The 19,265-nt window shown below is 46.3% G+C and overlaps 1 protein-coding gene across 4 annotated transcripts in view; it reads right to left on the bottom strand.

Moving 5' to 3' along the window:
- Positions 1–19,265, bottom strand: part of PTPN14 (protein tyrosine phosphatase non-receptor type 14) — a 175,823-nt gene that overhangs the window by 12,749 nt on the left and 143,809 nt on the right. For 3 of the 4 annotated variants that reach the window (XM_027610468.2, XM_027610469.2, XM_027610472.2), the window contains 6 exons: positions 16,608–18,088; positions 11,852–11,995; positions 10,061–10,279; positions 6,929–7,057; positions 4,855–5,089; positions 721–884 (listed from right to left, as the gene is read on the bottom strand). In XM_027610468.2, the coding sequence (XP_027466269.1) occupies positions 721–884; positions 4,855–5,089; positions 6,929–7,057; positions 10,061–10,279; positions 11,852–11,995; positions 16,608–18,088 (2,372 nt within the window). The remainder of the gene's footprint in view (positions 1–720; positions 885–4,854; positions 5,090–6,928; positions 7,058–10,060; positions 10,280–11,851; positions 11,996–16,607; positions 18,089–19,265) is intronic. The other variant, XM_027610470.2, reaches the window with a different exon arrangement.

The raw sequence follows: 19,265 nt of genomic DNA on the forward strand, positions 1-19,265 counted from the left end.
TGTGAATAAAAGGCTGAAGAATGGTTCTTTAGCCTCAGATTTGATTTGATCTCATCTCCATGAAATCCAAAGCCCCTCTGTACGACTCCCTGGCCTTGAGCAGCAGGGGGACACCCCACAGCCGCAGCTCACCTCTGTGGGGAGAAGAGCGAGGTGTCCAGCCCTGGCATGGGCAGGCCATGTCTGTGCGCTCAGAGGCTCGACCCTGCTGTGCTACCCCACTGCCCGTCTAGACGAGAGCAAACGACCCTCTTCAGATTAAACCTCCCTCTGAAGAACAGAAGACACTGATCCAGTATACACATTTTCACATAGGATTTTGGCCAAAACACATCCCAGAAACGCAAGTCGCATCTAGACAATCTGTGACCAGATAACCCACCGTGGAAGATGATCCACGATAAAACTAGACCAGCTACAAAACACTACAGCCTCCTGGAAGCAGACGCGATGCAGAGCAGACCTTCCTCAGTGTTTCCTATCTCACACTTCCATCTCTTTCTTGCGTGTGTTATCTGCATGTCTACACAGAGCAGAGAAAGGCGGATGATAAGAAAGGCTGTAAATGTCAGAGGCCAACTAGGAATCATGGATCTGGAAAACTCTTGTCAGAAGACAGGAAATGAAGCCCTGGAAATGAAAAGGGCCCCGGGGAAGGTCTGGCTGCGGTGTAGATTTGTCCCCAAGGTGGAGTATTCAGGAAAGCGGCGAATGACTCACTTCATTATGCTCCAGGCAGTAGATCATCAGCTCAGAAAGAATGACCACGCCGGTCCGCCCCACACCAGCGCTGCAGTGGACAACTATCGGGGGGTGCAGGCTCCGGGTGCCTTCCAGCATGCTGTTGGTGTGGCGCCGGACCGACTGGATCTCCTCCAAGTAGGCTGCAAGACAAAATGCAAATCCCGTCACCAAAGTCCTACATGGCTTTGCGTACGAGAAGGTGGGGGGTGGGAAACGGAGGGTGAACCTTTTTTTGTTTTGTTTTTTAAGTGACAATAATTTACAGTTCTTACAAGACCCTAATTATTTGGCTGGTACCCGCGGTACGGTCCTGGATCCAGAAAGGACCAGCTGGGAGTCAATTAGTCCACGGGAGAATTTGTTCTTTAAATTAAATAGTTCTTTTTTAAAAATTAAATTCTGTTTTCCCTCTGCAAATCCCAAAGTCCCCCAAGCAGATGATTCTCGACATTACTTACAGCAATTCCTACTATTAACAGACTGGGATCAGAACACCAGCTAGGTCCCCTTGAAACGCCTGCCTGTCAGAGCCAATTTCTGGTGGGAAGAGCATCCATCTGCCCCTTCCTCCTTCCCCTCACTGAATGAATGAATGTCAACTGAGGCTTGACTTCGTTTTTAGATTTTAAAATAGGCTTGTAGCGGGGGTGGGGGTGGTTCCCTGCTTTTCAGCTTAGATTCCATGTGGTCATGTCAGCAGCTCAAGTTGAGCCCTCCCCTTTCTGGAGGCAACGTGTGTGTGGACTGGAAGGGTCCTGTCACCTCCCGCGTCCCTCCTGACATCCGCCTGGCTCTGCAGGGCTGCGCAGGGGTCTGCTCACTATTCCAATTGGGCATGAGTGAAAAATTACAGCAGTACAAGCCTTAATGATTTTTCTTGTTCATGGGCATGAGAAAAAGGAAAAGCCTATAAAATGTAATCCTCAAACAGTCCAAGAACCGGAAAAAGACAATTAGTAATAGAGATTTTATAGTTGCTAGCTCAGGGGAGAAACGGATTTAAAGATTCTTGATACTCAGAAAATCTCATCCTGATGCGGCATTGCAAACAAGACTGGGGAAGTGCTCAAATTGTTGGAGAGAAAAAAAAGTGAGTTCAAACCCGTCTAGTAACTTAGAAGCATCTGTTTACATACAGTTAACATGAACTCCTATTTGCCTTTATAACATTAATGCAATTAAAAAGTCATCTGAAGGGGTGCCTGGGTGGCTCAGTCATTAAGTGTCTGCCTTCGGCTCAGGTCGTGATCCCAGGGTCCTGGGATTGAGCCCCGCATCGGGCTCCCTGCTCCGCAGGAGGCCTGCTTCTCCCTCTCCCACTCCCCCTGCTTGTGTTCCCTCTCTCGCTGTGTCTCTCTCTGTCAAATAAATAAATAAAATCTTTTAAAAAAATCATCTGAAGTAGTTTACCAAATTAAGCTATTACTACCAACGCCATCACCACCAGTAATGTAAAATGAGCTAGAACAAAACCAAACAGAGGGAAGGCAATCTGAGATGACCAGAGTAGTTACTATCCGGGACCAACGTGAGCTAAATACCGTGCATGGAATTCTCCTCAGTTTTTCTGTAAGAGAGGAGAGAAATTTGGTGACCGTGCACTCTCTGACAAAAAAGGCAATGTTCACACACAAAAGAGAGCCTTTTCTTGTGCTAAATTTAAGAAGAGAAGTAAAAGGAATATTGATCCATAAAGCAGATGCTACCACCACATGGAGTTTCATAAAACACAGAAAAACTGGATTAAAATGGATGCTCTCTCTAGCAGTCACGTTAATAAAGTTCCTTAAGCTGTAACTCAGTGAAGACTTCTCCAGGCTGGAAGACAATGTGCCCTAAGTCCCCTGCCTGCAGGGAATCTAATTTAAACACAGGCAAAAATCTTTTTAAATTCCTAAAAACCTGGAAGAGCCAACATTTCGAAGACCCCCACCCCCCAACACATTTAAATTTACATTGTTTAAAAATATTCTCTATGGCAGTGCCTGGGTGGCTCAGTCCATTACGCATCTGACTCTTGGTTTTGGCTCAGGTCATGATCTCTGGGTCCTGAGATTGAGCCCCGCATGGGGCTCCACGCTTGGCAGGGGGTCTGCTTGAGATTCTCTCTCCCCCTTTTCCTCTGCCCCTCCCCACCCGTCTGCCCCCACCCCACTCTCTCTCTCTCTCTAAAATAAAAAATAAATCTTTTAAAAAATATTCTGTTTTTCAGTAATTTAGATGGGCCTTCCTTAAATTGGTTCTGATTGAGAAGATCGGACTATAATTTTAATCACCTTATAGACTCAAATCTTCTATCAGGGCTGTTCGCCAATCATCAAACTGATCTACTTTTATTGTTTCCATTTTCTGCATCTTGGAGATAATTCTAGTAAATCAATTAGCAAAAGATTACCAGACAAAAAAATTTAAAAGAGCACCGTTTCGAGGAAAGAGAGTTCTACAAAGGTCCCTGCCCTCCTTAGGAATATTTGGAGCTACAGGTAACTGTCTGACCTCAGGCGAGGCACTAACCCTCTCTAGATCATGCTCTAGGGCATGCTCATGCCCTCCTTAGGAGTATTTGGAGCTACAGGTAACTGTCTGACCTCAGGCGAGGCACTAACCCTCTCTAGATCATGCTCTAGGGCATGCTCATGCCCTCCTTAGGAGTATTTGGAGCTACAGGTAACTGTCTGACCTCAGGCGAGGCACAGACCCTCTCTAGATCATGCTCTAGGGCATGCTGTAGGTCCTCGGGTTCCCATCCCCCTCCTGTTCTGTTAGTGACTGCCCCTCAAGTGCCATCATCACTGCCCCAGTGGGAAATGAAGTCCTTGCATCAGTGAACACGTATACATCAGAAGCTTCCTGCTGGAACTGGTTGAAATGGCACTTGTAGGTTCTTGGGAACCTATTCTCTCTCTCTCCCCCTTCTCCTCTCCGCATACCCCAATTCTAAGTAAATATCAAACTAAAATCAAGCGTTCGATGTTATCCAACCTGCAGGTGATGTTCCCACTGTTGTCTGCTCTCAGCTGGACAGGCAACAACATCTCAGTAAAAAATCTGCCGAGAGCCCGAGGTCTCACCGGGAGAGGCAGGAATGCCTTGTCCCCACAAGTGCAGGACAATTAAGCCAGACTGTGGGAAAGGAATGGGGAGCATTGTAGCCATTACCAAAAAGCAGATGGTGGCAATGTCAGATCTCACACCCCGGACTGCCCTCACTGGCCTGCCTTTCTCATGAGACCATGAGTGCCTTCAAAACAGAGATGGTCTCTTTCCTGCATTCTAAGAGCCTGGTCCACAGCCTGCAATGCAGTGGGTACACACTCAATTTCTGGCTTTTCAAACAAAGTATTGCACATATTCTAGGTCAGTGAGCTTCTAAGGAAACCATACTCTCTCAGAAATATATTGATGAATTCAAAAATGATGGTTTCAAAAACAAGTTGATTCCAGTAATTGCCAGTATCTTAATCAGAGGTAACCAGAAAGTACTCATTGAAATTTCTGCTATACGGAAGGGAAATGCAGGGCTTATGAGACACAAACCCCCATGAAAAATAAAAAATAAATGTTTTTTACAGGGTTGTGTAACTATCACCGGGATCCATTTCTAGAATTTTTCCATTGCCCCAAACAGAAACTTTGTTCTCCTCAAACAATAACTTTCTATTCTCTACTCCCCCTTTCCCCTGGTCCCTGGTCCCTGGTAACCTCTACTACATCATTTCTACCTCTGTGAAGTTTTCAATTCTGGGTACTTCATTAAAATGGAATCACACAATGTTTGTCCTCTTGCGTCTGGTTTCTTCTACTTAACATAATGTTTCCAAGGCTCAGACATGGGACATCTGTCAAGAGCAGCCATTTATTGAATACCCAAAAGCCTACATCAAGATAGAATGAACTAGTTTACCACAGTTTCAGCTTATTTGGGTAAAAGGTAAGGAGACTATGATAAATGACACGTATTCTTCTCTGTTCATACCATATGGAGGGACATATACTTCAATAACATAATAGTTTTGCCACTTATGAGAAAACATCTCTTTCCATTTCACTTCCAACTGATCAGACCATGGAGGCAGCTGGTAAAATTCTGACTGCAAAGAAGAAACTTACATAAAAATCCTTGGACATCCTCTGGGCAGCCGTGATCTGGCCAGTCCGTATACTGCAAATGCCACACTGTCCTTTCCTGCCCAGACAAAAGATGCTTGACCTTCAAGCCTGTGGTTGCATAGCAACCAGAATCTGTTCGGAACTTTGTGGTGACCTTGAACTTGCCGTAGGTGGCCGAGCTGTGCTTGGAACCCAGTTTGGGCCAGTATCGATGGCTCTTGGTTCTTCCGCCTTCCTGAATCACACACAAAAGCAAAACTGGAAATAAGTCAGGGAAAGCTCTTATCCTCTGCATCTTAAAATCTGAGGACAGAGGAAATGCAAGTAGCTTCTAGGTCACGAACTCAGGGCACTGTGCAGTCTCCATCACAGGGGAGATCCCACGCATTGACGCTAAGACCTAATAAGCTTCACAAGGGTAGTTACAGCAAGGAAATACTCAGAAGACTGACAACCGAGCTGCAGTCGCAGAAGAGCTAGTGGAGAGGGGCCAGAAGCAGGAACCAAATGGGGTCTATCTATAAGGTTTGCACAGTTATGTCACTGGAGTGGGGGGTGGATCAGACGGCGGCTTGGAAGGAACCCCAGAGCAGGAAGTGTGAAAGACACCTGCCTCTTTCACTGACCAATCCTGTGAAAGTAGGTTTAGCTTCAATTTCTATCACTCCTAAGTGTCCAAGTGGATGACAAATTCCAAGAGACTCTAAGCTTCTGGCGGCCACACAGATCACCAGCCTTCGTGTCTGTCAGGCTGGCCTCCTGGTCACCCTTTCGGCTCAACTGCAACCTCTTCGGAGGGCCCTTGGCTGTGCATCTGATTGAAGGCAGCCCCCCCACCACTCTCTATCCCACCCTCCCTTCCGCTTCCTTCGTGGGTGGCCGTGACTCCCACTGAGCTTCCTTTATTTGTTCATTTTGTATGGTCCCTCCCACCAGGACGGAAGCTCCCTGGGGACAGGGATCACGCCTATCTTGTCGGCCACCATGCCCGGGAGATCAGCACAGATGACACACTACATTGAGTTCAATGAATCCCTTCCAGTAATGAGATCTGATAAGACGATAAAACGATTCCAGAGATTTTATGGAGAATTTACTCTTCATGGGAAGTTTATATGGGTCAGCTGAGAGAAGCACCACTGGCTTTAAAGGGCTTGAAGTGCCTTTCACCACTATCTTCTTAAGGGGCGGTTCTGGAAAGCAACTGCTCAGAACAGTCAATGAAGGAAACGTGTTTTTTGTTTTTTGTTTTTTTCAGTTCATTGCTCCCCGCCCTTTAAAACTTTGTAGGAAGAGGGTAGGCCTTACCGTAGATACTGGTGAAAGACAGATGAAGCAGGTCCCTTAAATGACTTCAAAACAGAAGTTAAAATTTCATGAAAGGAAGAGAAGGAAGCGGTTAACATAAAAAAAAAAAATTGAGAATGTGACAAGAGAAGAAATACAAAACTTCTTCCCTTAGAGGCGGCAAGCTCGGAGCAAACTGCTAGGTTGACCGGTTTTTATAACACCACGCAGAGTTCTCTAGTTACAACAGAAAAACTATGTTTGACTTGGCAAAGACAGAAAAAAAATTTTTTTTTCCCCTCTCCCCAAAGAATAGAGAGACCTCTACAGGAACAACAGTTTCTGGTCTCTTTTCAGCTGATGAGCATGAAGCTGTGTGGGGCTGGCTATGCCCGAGGTGGGGAATGTGTGCCGATTTACCCACAGCAGCCCCAAAGTTCTCCCTCAGATTCCAGGGGAAAGATGATTGCTTTGTTTGGCACACAAAAGTGAGCTGGCTGAACCGAAGTTTGGTTCTTATTTGTTTGATTGATTTTAGTTTATGGCAGTCTAAGGAAAAGCGCTAAAGAGCTGGATGAAAATGGGACACGACAATAAATTATCTTTGGGAAATAAAACAAATCCATGTGGGAGAAGAGAAAAGAAATGGGTCCCAGAGAGAAAAAGGATTTGCAGGGAAATGGTGCTGTAGGAAGCAGGATGAGGCAGTGAGGTCACCAGATGCAAAGCTGATCTCTGGCCACCCCCCCGCCCCGGGAACAGACAGCTGTACCCCTGGTGCCCTTACCTCTTCTGCAGTGACCATGGCGATCACGTTCGCTCCCTGCTCCCACACCATCTGCCAGAAGTCGTGACATGTGTGTGGCAGGGGCCCCTGAGTAGCTATGTAGTGCCATTCTGCCCCACCAACCACCACCTGGAAACCAAGGAAAGCAATGGTAAATGAACCCCAAATCCAGGACAGCATTACCTGCTGACCATGGGAACATCTGTCTCTACCTGAAAACCCCTGATAATATTTTTTTGGCCAAATGGGTTAGTGCCATTATCAAAAAGCCTGGGGACACATTCTCACATGAAAATACTTTTTGCCACTCAAGCCTATTAAAATACACCTAATTTTTGTCTGTAATTTCAATTATATACAAACCAGTGTTAAAAACACATACACATTACATGACCCTATGGGTGTGTATAACCTAACAGAATTTGTTGCAGAAACAATACTTGTGCTTACTATGTGCGATGTACTTTGATCGTTTCTATTCTTTCCTCTTCTCTATCTAGTCTATTTAAAACACACACATACAATTCAAAACTGGTCCTGATTACTAAATTGATTTCACACCCCACGATTATACCGTGATCCACAGTTTGGGGGCACAGTACTCTCTGGCATCCTTTTAAACAATGAAAAAAAAAAGTGTTCATGAAATAACATCCCTTTGGAAGCGATGCCTTTGTACCGATGACCTATGAACTGTGTCATAAACCTCCATCATTCCCGCTACTCCGTGGTGCCATATACGGTAGGGGTGTTACAAATGCACTTAAATCAACAATACATGATATTTGATTGTTAACTTCTCCCTTGTGCAGTACCACAGTATCCAAACAAAATTTGGAGTCATGAGATGATTTTGGATAATAAAAGTATTACCCCATGCAGCTCAGGGTGATCTTGGGAGGCTAATTCCGCAGCTATTAAGTATCAGTGGCAGAGAGTCATGAGGAAGTCGTGCCCAAAGTGTTGAAGGTCATGCCGTCAGGGTGAAACCGTGCCCGGGGGGGGGGGGGGGCATTTTTTCTGTGTTCCTTTCCATTCCTGTGCAAAGTCAGGCCTCCTTAGACATCCACCAGTGCAAATCTCTGGATAGCTCTTGGAGCATGAAGTGATCATTGTTTGAAACTTTTTTCACTCATTTATTTTATGAAACTATACACTAACTGGATTCCAACAAAAACAATGTCAGCTATTGTCTCATTACACAAGACATGTTTAGGTCAAAGCTGGCAAGCAAAATCCATTTTCCAAGTACTGGTGGGAGATAACATTCATATATTGGCTGGCTGGCCAGGTTTCGTTTATCTGTGGAATTGTGATTTTAGACATTAGCCTCTCTGGCACCCAAAATATAGGAACCATAAATACTTCCAGAGTATGCGGCTGCCTGGGGCCTTTCAGCAAATTCCAAGTATTGACAGGAGGGCATTAAAAACTGCATTAAAAACACAACAACCAATGCTACTGAGGTAGATTTCACAGATGTGATGATTCTACCTCTGGAGCAAATCAATCTCTGCTCTGTGTTAATAGCTGCTTGGAACCCAGGGAGAAAACATTGGCAAGATACACAACTCTATTCCAAAAACACAAGGACAAGTTCTTGCAAGCTCTATGGGTCTATTAAATGCACCCATGTCTAACTCAGATCCACAAGATGAAATGTAAGCCTTGGAGAATACAGACGAAGGGGATGCTTCTGTTAACAATACCCAATGGGCAAGAGCAGATGGAAAATGACGAAGGATATTTGGCCCAAAGAAGAAGATAGCACAGTATAGCTATGTCAGATTCCAAAGACATTCTATCAAGGAGCAGCTGTGCGATTTGTATCTTTGTCTGATTCATTATTTTGGTTGTTATTCCATAATCTAAATTAAGCCCAGGAAACTGACTAGCGTCAGTTTACGTGAGAGTTTCCTGAGGTTCATTTTTTATAGTTTTAGTTTTCACTCTCAAAAACTAAAGTACCCAATATGATCCACAATTGTTACTCCTTTACATTTTTTAACAGTAGTTTCTGGTACTTAAAGATATACATGGAGTTCTCTATGCTCTGTGTACAAAACCCCTCCATCCAACCCCAGTATTCTTTTCCTATTCTGTCCTGCAACTATTATGACGGATACATGCACCAGACATCTGGCTGTATTTTAGAAGCTCAAAGGAAACTACCAAAAATTCAGCTACAGTTGGAAAGTCCAATGAAGAAAGGAAGTAACTCCAAAGGCCAAAAACAGATTTATAAGGTTATGATCATAAAGGACTATTACCATGAACTGTGTATTACTTAAAAACATCCTGCTGTAATATTAGTATATGAATAAATTCTCCCACTGTGGAAATCAGTGCATATACAGTGACATTCTAAGCAACTATGTTCTGTTACTAGGAAGACTGAGGAAGGTAAGCCATTTAGGAAATATTTAACCATATACACCTGTATCTAGAACTCTAAATTTTAGCTGGGGTTGAGCTACGCTAATTTTAAAGTTGATGAAATACTGAGATGTGAAGATTTGAAGTATCTGAAATACCAACAAAAATTTAACGATATTCATGCACTGAATAATGCGGTCAATCTTGCAAGAGTCACTATCAACCACACCTTTCTGGCTTGTGTTTAAATGAATCCACTCTTCTAAATAACATGCAAATTTGGGACTTCATCGGGACAGCACATAACCCGTAGCAGTACCAGGGAGAACTGGTAAGTTTCCGTTGCTCCTGAACATCCTAAAAACTTCATTGACAGGAGAAATACAATGCCTGCAACTTCCAGAGTCTCCATCATGTGCTAATTAGGAACTGAAGAGGACAATCCTCAGCTTTTCCCTGTGAGTGTTAGGGAGAGTTACAACTCAGAGAGGAAAAAGTGAAACCCTCTATGGTGAGCAGGCTGCAGAAATAGCTGACCTGAGGTTTTCCCTGAGGCTGCGAGGCTTCCTTCTCTCTGCAGAGACAGACATGCCCTTCCAGCTGACTGAGATGCACAGGAGTTCAAAACACTCCCTCGGGGGCTGGGGACGAGCCAAGATGCTCAGCCGGAGCCTTACGATTTTTTTTTTCTCCCTGCACATTTGCCCCTAACCCAGCGATCTTCCTCAAGCCTCCCCAACACGCTCCCCTTCTCACCTTGATGTGGGAGGCATTAATGTAACCTGTGTTATTCTCTTTGGTCGGGATCAGCTCCACTCTGTTCTCCTCATAGGGGACCACTTCACGGATGCGGCTTCGCTCGGCGTTTTCGGGCAGAGTGGCCGTGCTGAAAATGCCGTTGGCCTTCTTCTTTGGAATCTGCTCATATTCTGTGAACACCATGCCCTCTTCTAGCTTTTTCTTCAGGGTTCTGAACTGCAAGAGAAACTAATCTTCAGCTCTCTGGATTACCTTATCCAAAAACTCCAAGTCAGATTCCTTTAAATATCTGCAGTGATCGTGTTAATAAGTAGTTTCAGGACATACAATGAATGCTTGATTATTTTGGTCTCCTTATTCACCATATTGCTAGTTTCTCTGGCCCAATAACCAATTTCCTTCTCACTCATGCTTTAAACAGAACCGGTCACTAAGGCCAGGCAAGAACTGAAATTCAACATCAGTATTTTCGTTATTAACACCTCTATTTAAAGTCCTGTGATAAGGGGCGCCTGGGTGGCTCAGTTGGTTAAGCGACTGCCTTCGGCTCAGGTCATGATCCTGGAGTCCCGGGATCGAGTCCCACATCGGGCTCCCTGCTGAGCAGGGAGTCTGCTTCTCCCTCTGACCCTCTTCCCTCTCATGCTCTCTCTCTCTCATTCTGTCTCTCTCAAATAAATAAATAAAATCTTTAAAAAAAAAAAGTCCTGTGATAAGAATGTTCATCTTTAATTATCCAAACATCATCCTTTTCTCCGCTTCCAGAGCGGGCATTTTTTTTTCTTTTTGAGCTAAATTTAAGATGGTACTGGTCCACAGTTCCCTAGTTCTGAGGATGAGATTCTTTTATTTTCCCATGGCCAAACTAATTATAAAAACATGGTATTCATTGGATTAAATGCAGATTCCTCTAAAGTCCCTTCTGCCTTTAAAACCTTTCTAGTACTTCACATATACTGGCAGAAATCTAAAACAGGAATGTTACTAGCACTCTATTAAATTTACACACGTTTCGGGGTGCCTGGGTGGCTCAGTGGCTAAGCGTCTGCCTTCGGCTCAGGTCATGATCCCGGGGTCCTGGGATCAAGCCCTGCATCGGGCTCCCTGCTCAGCGGGGAGCCTGCTTCTCCCTCTCCCACTCCCCCTGCTTGTGTTCCCTCTCTCACTGTGTCTCTCTCTGTCAAATAAAGAAAGTCTTAAAAAAAATTTTTTTTTACACATGTTTCTTAACTGGACAGGAATTTCAGGAACTAAAGGAACACCTTTCTTCACCTCTAAAACACTACCATGGATCTTCTTTCCGCTTTTCAAAACCAAAGTTCTCACAACGCATTATCCTAACAATGATAAATCAGCCATGCCTTATAGCCAAACAAGGGGATGGTCTATTAAAAGAATCCTTTAAGTGTTTGGGTAAGATAATCACTCCCTAAGAAAGGGTTCACAAAATTCATAGAGGTTTGAGAGCTGCGGCAAGGGCTTAACTTCTTCGTTTTGCAAAAACAGAAACAGGCCCAAAGAAACGGAATGACTGGACCAAGGCCACGCAGCCTGTTAGGGGCTGGTCCCGTTATGCAGGCATCACTGTGCTGACTCGACAAAGAAACTTGAGATGCTGGAAGGAATCAATTTAATACAATGCACACACTGGGTCTTGCTAATCTCAAATTGGAGAATTAATTCATCAAACAAACCTTAGTGCTGGCATGTTTGGGCAAGGAGAGAGAGAGCTCTGGAATCCCAAGGCCACAGAGCATGAATCACACGTTTGACAAGCCCAGCGCTTACCCTCTCGTCCATGGGAACTCGGGTGGCATCAGCTCGACTGTCTTCCCGCCCTGAGACCCGGGCAACCGAGAGTCCATTCAATGCTGCCAACATGAGCGGCCGCTTCTGTGCCTCCAGGCTTGCCATCTTCTGCTTCTCTAGATTCTTGTGGCAAGAAAAGGCATGTTCTCATTGTTTATTATACGGGTAGAATGCTGGAATGTGTTTTAATCTCCCCAAATCTGTAACTCCCCAGCCAAGGAATGCAGACAATCACCATTAGTGGGGCAAATTCAAACACAGCCTTCCCATTATTCCCACTGTGCTGCGGAAGCCAGTTCCTCCGGGACTCCTGAGCTTTTATCTAAAAATGGATGAATGAATGAACTAACAAACAAACAAGTAAGAGCAAAGACTCCATGCAAATGCCCCCCTGCCATGGGGCTCACTCAAAAAGGAAAAAAAAAGAAAAAAAAAAAGCAAAACTCTGTACCAGCAAGACACTTCTGGAAGGTAAGGGCTGAAGGAAGACAGGATGGGGGGAAAGAGAAAAAGCGTCATGAACAATCCAATCCAGTCACAGTGATGGACCTTTTATACAGATTAAATGATAAAAAAATCTATAAACATTGTTTGCTGCATTGTTAAGAAATCTAGATTCATAAACCATAAAGAAAAACCTTCCCAAGTTTCCATTCTGAGGGGCTGAGATGGAGGATGTCAAATTCTATATTGAAGCTTTGGTCCCTGGGACACCATCCCCGGTGCGAGGGCTGACGTGGGTTAGCAGACTTGCCAACACCAAAGTCTGTGGTCATCTAACATGCTCCAGGAGGCATTACCCCTCCTGCTGCATCCAAAAGGCCCCAAGGAATGGGCACCATGGCTCCCAATGACCAGGGTGGAACTGAATGGGACACAGCTATGGGAGAATATGGATTTGGGGGCTAAGCAGCCCATTCTGGGAAAAGGGTTGGAGGTCAACACGTGGCCCTTGTTTGTGGCATTTTGATTTCCTCTCCATCCTCACCTGCACCAACATTCTGAAACTATATCAGTCAAGGTTCTGGTTGTTACACCTACTGCTGTGCTTTCTTGTGCCCCCTAAATGGACTGAGGTATAAAAGAAATCTCCTTTTACTCAGGCTAGCCAGTTAGAGCATTTCCCCAAAATAGTTTTGTCTTAGAAGGCAGAAGAATAGCAGAACTTCCTACAGCATACGAGCAGAGGAGTTAAACGGCATTTAAGATTTTGATCCTAAGAGAGGTGAAACCGTTCTGTAGATTCCTTTGGCTGCCACAGGTGCAGGGGGTCATCTTATCCCTGATTTCTCTTCAAGGCTTAAGGTTTTTTGTTTTTTTTTTTTTCCAAGCCTATCACTTAAAAATTTACTCCCCCGAGGGGTGTGGTGATGGAGCCATGGTATTGGCGGAGGACAAAGGGTTAGCGGATTATTCCAGGTGTGCGGGGATGGGTGGGCATTAGAACCCCACATGCATCCCATCAGCTTCTCAATGTCCCTAGTCAGAACGGAGCCCTGGCCCTTCGGAGTGACCGCCAATAAGATGCTTCACCCAGTGACAGGACCGACCCACCACACAAACTAAAGAAACATCTCAGAGGAAGACCAACTGTGGGAAAGTGAGAAAAGGCGGATTCACCTTCAGCCAAAAGAACGGCCCTGGCCTCTCAAACCCAGGAAGATTTTGAAGATTCTAGATTTCAATTTTGGGCTTTTGTTTGTCTGCTTGCTTATTAGTTTGTGTCTCTGAGAAATAATTTTTTTCCCCTGTCACCTCTTTTAATTGGGAACATTTCACTTCCTTTGCAAAATTCTGAGAAAAGCAATCATTTCGGGAAAAAAAATGTCCCTAAGATCCTCCAAACAGTCCTTCTGCTTCCTTCCCATCTGTACCATAAGGTGACACTAACGAGGCCTAAGGCAAAAAGTAACCAACGTGTCTTTCTCAGGAAAGGATTACTAGTCACCTAGTGAAAACTGAAACCCCAGCGATAAACGATTTCTCTTAGTTCCTTCTCACTTATCCTATCAGCTTGTTATCAGAGATAAAAAATAAGTAACTCAAAAATCTGATTTGGCCTTTTCTGTTCCTGGCACCCAATTTGGGGTTCAGGGGCTACAAACAGTGAAATGTGCTCACGCAAGCAGAAGCCGGAAGGAGGAACCTACCACAACAGCAGGCCTGAATCATCCATCAAAGAGACAAGTGGCTCCAAAATTATGGAGAGTTGCCCACAGGGTACATTCTCACCATACCTGTCCCCCTCCAGTTCCCCTTTGGTTAAATTTTCTGTTTTCTTATCCTAGAGAAGCCTGGACAGCTTTCTCCATTCTTACCCATTCCTAACAGGCCAGGCACAAGCTGTCCATGGTGGGAAAGGCATGGCGGGGGTGGGGGGAGGGAGCTTCTTGATAAAAAAGAGCAGATGGAGAACCATCCCAACCTTCAGAGCCACTCACTGGCACAGTGGCTTCACTGAAGAACCTCCTAGTCCTTCTCTAAGGTCAAGACACCAGCCAAGGACAGCAGTCCCTGAGCTCCTGAGTATATATAATTTGCGGGGGGTGGGGGGGGGGAGGGGGGGAGTCAATGGGAAAACGAAGTAGGGATGGGGTAATGATGTTCCTGAGCTACAATTAAGGGGTGAAATCCATACGGATGGGGTGGGAGGGCATGCAGGAAAAACAGTGGACACTCCCTTGCTTCTCTGTAAGGGTGCATGAAGCTCTATGTAGGGAGTCAGAACCATGGGTATGGATCCAGGGTTTTGATGAATACAGGTAACAAGAGGAGAGGATGAAGATGACCACCATGAAGCTATGGGACCATGTAGGTGTCAATAAATGTCAAATCAGCAGGGGAAACAGCAGAGCAAAATGTTCGGACTGACAGGTTCTTGAGTTGTGGTAAAGGAGCCCCTGGGGCCAAGACGTGCTGAAAATCCATTTCTACCATTGCATGACTTTTTCCAAGCTGGGAAAGCTCTCCCCCATGGCGCCACCCCTGTGTTTCATTCCATCCCCCAGCCAAATGGTTTTATTGGCCAGAGGCACAAGCACATCTTTCACAATTTCCCTCTAGGTTTGCAAAAAGTGGAAAAAGTTATGCCTGTACCAAATTCTTAGCGCTACTCTACTCAGGGCCAAATTGGAGCTGCTGGTAATGTTCTGAAAATTTGTCTAAAGTAATAATGTTGCTACAGGGGCACCTGGGGGGCTCAGTCGTTAAGCATCTGCCCAGGGTCCTGGGATCGAGCCCCCAGTCGGGCTCCCTGCTCAGCGGGAAGCCTGCTTCTCCCTCTCTCACTCCCCCTGCTTGTGTTCCCTCTCTTGCTGTGTCTCTGTCAAATAAATGAATAAAATCTTTAAAAAAATTAAAAAATAAAGTAATAATGTTGCTACAGATTAGATCCCTGAACCCCAAAACGTGGCTTCCTTAAAACTTGGGCCTTTAACTGTTCTCTCAGCTTGATTACCCACTGGGGTGCAGGGAGACTTATAAAGGAAGGGAGTCTAAGAACCCTCTCAAAGCAAATTTTAACTTGGCAGCCACTCTGGAGTTCCAAAGCGCCAGCTACCTTACAGTAGAGATGTGGTACCTGCAGAGGAAAAGTCAAGGAGGGTCTGCTTACTTGTAATGAAATGATTTTTCATTTTTTAAGGGAGTGAAAATTTCCAGAACAAGCAGCAATGGTAATCTGAAGTTTTTTTTTGTTTTTTTGTTTTTTTAAGTAGCAACAACAGGGGCGCCTGGGGGGTCAGTCAGTGAAACATCTGACTCTTGGTTTCAGCTCAGGTCATGATCTCAGGGTTGTGGGATTGCACTCAGCTCGAAGTCCCCTTGAGATTCTCTCCCTCAGCCCCTCCCTCTGCTCTCTCTCCCTCTCTCTAAAATACGATGAATAAACAGAATTTTAAAGTAGCAACTACAATCTATCAATTTTCTCATTAGGAGATAATTCACTTTGTTGGTCTGTTACCTATGCGCTCTTGCTTCTGGCAACAGACCTGGTCCCCAGCTGGTACATACCTGAATGAGAGTTAGTTATGTCTAATATCAGGCATCTTCAAATGTTGTGTGTGTAGATACATGTGTGTATTCACACGCACGTGTGTGAATTCTGACAGAATGAGCTTAATGGGGAACTGAAGCTCAATGGTGAACTTGTGAGTTTACTGCAGTGTTCATGGTTTGTATTAAACATCTGTTGAAAGAAAATCTGAAAATAAGGCCGGACACATCATGGTCCAGTCAATGTTGGTGAGCCATCCTGACACAGAGATCTCCACACAAAGCTACGTTCTGAAGGGATGCTTCTCTCTTACACTATCTAATCAGGAAAAAATGCTTTCCCCTGGAAGAAGCAACAAGAGACACAGCAGCTCACACAATAGCGTTAAATGACCCTGAATAAAGAGCATGATGCTGGCCTGGACTCCGTCCCGAAAACCAGCCTGCAGCATGCTAACTCCATGACGGTGCTGGGTGCCAAGTACACCAATCAGAAGCCCTGAATGAACATGGAAGATTTAGCTGAAAGAGTAAAACACATGGTTTTGTGGAAGAAAATAGGGCCTGATGAAATGCCCACTGATTCTCCAACTCCCAAGCACATGCCCTGGATAGGCCCCGAACCTTCTCCAGTGCCCAGCATCCGGGTGCTTTTACTCTCTGAGTCATGGCAAAGGAGCAGAGGAGGCTGGGGTGGGGGTGGGGGGGCCCAGACTCCGCCCTGGGCGAGCAAGACACTTACCCTGAGGGCCATCTCTCTCTCTACAATGCTGTCTTCCAGGGAGAACATCTCGGACACGGGTCTCTCCTTCACAGGCTCTTTTTTGACCCGCTCCTTCACGCTCGTCAGGTCGGGTTCCGAGATAGATGGACCGAGGGAAGGCCCAGCCACGGCCAGCTGGTCAGCTCGGGAGACGCTGATGGCCTTGGCCGGCCCGTGTCTCAGGACCCTGGCCCTGGCCATGGCAGGAGGCAGGCTGACCTGGTCTTGCCTCAGCGCCCCATTGCTAACACTTTTCCTTGGGCCAGGGTACTCGGGTGGGGGTTTGTTTGGGATCCGGGCCAAGGCTGCCTGTAGCTGGGCACTGTAGCCCATCTTCTCCCGGAGCACGGGGATCTGGGGCACCGATCCCGGGGCCTCCTCCTCCTCCTCCTCCTCGCTCTCACTGCTGTGGATCAGCATGGTGGCATCCGAGAAAGTCTTCTTGTGGTGGTAATGGGGGAGCTGGTGAGCCTCGTGGCTCCCCGACACCTCCTCGGGGGGTCCCTGCTCCCGGAGCGTGTTTCGGCGAGCCATGGGGATATTGAGCGACTTCAAGGTCATGGCTTCCATGCCCCGCACCATGCTGCTCATCACCTCCAGGCTGTGGCGCTTATTCACCGTGCCATGGTGCTTAGTGGCCGTGAGGGGCTCGCTCACCTCCTGGAGAGACTGGTGCACCACCGGCGAGCTGTCCTCTTGGAAGGTCTTCACTGAGAGCTGCACTTTGCGGGTCACCAGGTCAGGGCTACTGCCGCTGACGTACTTGTGGCGGTGGCTGGCAAGGTCCGGGGTGCTGGTGGCCGGGCGCGGCCGCGGGTAGGGGGGTGGCGGCCTGAAGAGATAGTTTTTGAGCATATGGGCCGTGTTGTAGTTCTGGGTGCCCTGCAGCTGCATGTTGGCCAACTCCGGCGTGCTCACCGTGTGGGAGATGGCACTTGCCCCTGGCTTGCTCGGCACCATGTTGTTCTTTGGGTTTATCTGGTCAGACGGACTGACGAGTTTGTTACTGTAGCCTCCCTGCGGCCCATAGGGGACGGTGTAGGGGTGCCTCTCCCGCATCTCGGGCTGGCTGTACACCAGATCCTCTGGCTGGTTGTAGGCATGCGTGTTGATGATGTTGAGGTTTCGCAGAGACTGGCTCTGGCTGTCCGCGTGCATGACCCCCCTCTTCAGCTGCCGCATGACTGTCTCATAGTCAGGCGTTGGCCGGTAGGATGGCACGATGATGGCGCTGTGCCGGTGGCTAGGGATGTAGTCCGCCCGCATGATGTCACTGCCCGGGATACTGAGGTTGGAGGACACGGGAGAGGCCTGGATGAACGTCTGGGAGCAGCTGAGAGAGTTGACGCTGTGAGCACTACACACACTGCCATTGGTGATGGCGCCGTTTAGATAGTTTAAGTCCAGACTGTTGTGAGAGTTGCGGTATAAGGCTTCTTCATTCCCGGGGACAATGCTGTCTACAGGGAGGCAAACAAAGGCACGTGAGCCTCCACATCATCCTGCCTCAATTACCTTCATCCTCACACTCAGGGGTGTGATTTTTACAAGTCATTAAGAGTGAAATTCTGTGGTCTCCCCCCAACATATTCCATGGAAAAACGAGTAACTCTTGGGTGAGATGCCAACATACAGAAGGAACACTTTAAAGCATACTAACAAGAAAGAGGGAATCTAATCAAAGGAAACTAGGCACATTTGGATTAGTCATCACCTGGCCCAGTTCTCGATTTTGCCATGAGCTCTGCAATCAGGCACCAACAATGGCCCTCATGGTGGGTAAACCGGTCTGCCTGTGCAGGGTCCAGCAACAGAGGACTGGATATTAGGGCCAGGAAGTCAAGAACTTTAACAGGGCAACAGATTTGACGTTACTGAGTACCTGAGGCTCATGTTCTTGACGGCAGTGGAAAAGGTCCCCTTACCCGAGGGATGGCTGAGCATTCATTAAGACACAAGACAAGCGATGCAGCCAGGATGTCAGCATGCATGGCTAGTTTGTTCTGATCAGCAACCAGAGGAGGCAAAATCAGAATCAGGGGTTCTTTTAGCCACTGCCTAAAACTCTCCTCTAGAATCGGTTTCCTCACTGAGGTTAATTCACATTAAAATTAATAATACCTTAAGGAGGTATCTAAAGGGATAAAGAGATTTCTAAAGTCAGGCCCATTCTAGGTACGTACACGTGTACACACACGCGCGCGCGCACACACACACACAAAGGCAACCTCTTGCTGAGACACTCTTCGGTAGGCAAAGTACATTCATTTTCACACTATGGATTTAAGCATGAGCAAAGTAGAGGAAGACAAGGCAGAAAGGCAAACAAAACAAAACACCCCCACCAACCAGAAAAGGTGACTGAAAACACTCAGCTGCCTGAAGAGGAGTATGGTCCCAGACCAGATGAGATGAGCTGGGCAAGAAAAACCAGCAAAACACAGAGACAAAGGTGTCCCCCTTCTCCACCTCTAGTGGGGTTTCGTGCTTTCCCACAGAAGCAGGGCAACTCTGCTAGTCTGCTTATAAAAAGTAGAGTTTTATTAAATAGTCTTGATTATCTAAGTTTCCATACGCACACTCTGACAGCACAGAGAGATTCAAAATAGGCGGCATACGGTAACACAGAAACGAATT

The sequence above is a fragment of the Zalophus californianus genome, chromosome 10 (genome assembly GCF_009762305.2).
Source record: "Zalophus californianus isolate mZalCal1 chromosome 10, mZalCal1.pri.v2, whole genome shotgun sequence".
NCBI lineage: Eukaryota > Metazoa > Chordata > Mammalia > Carnivora > Otariidae > Zalophus > Zalophus californianus.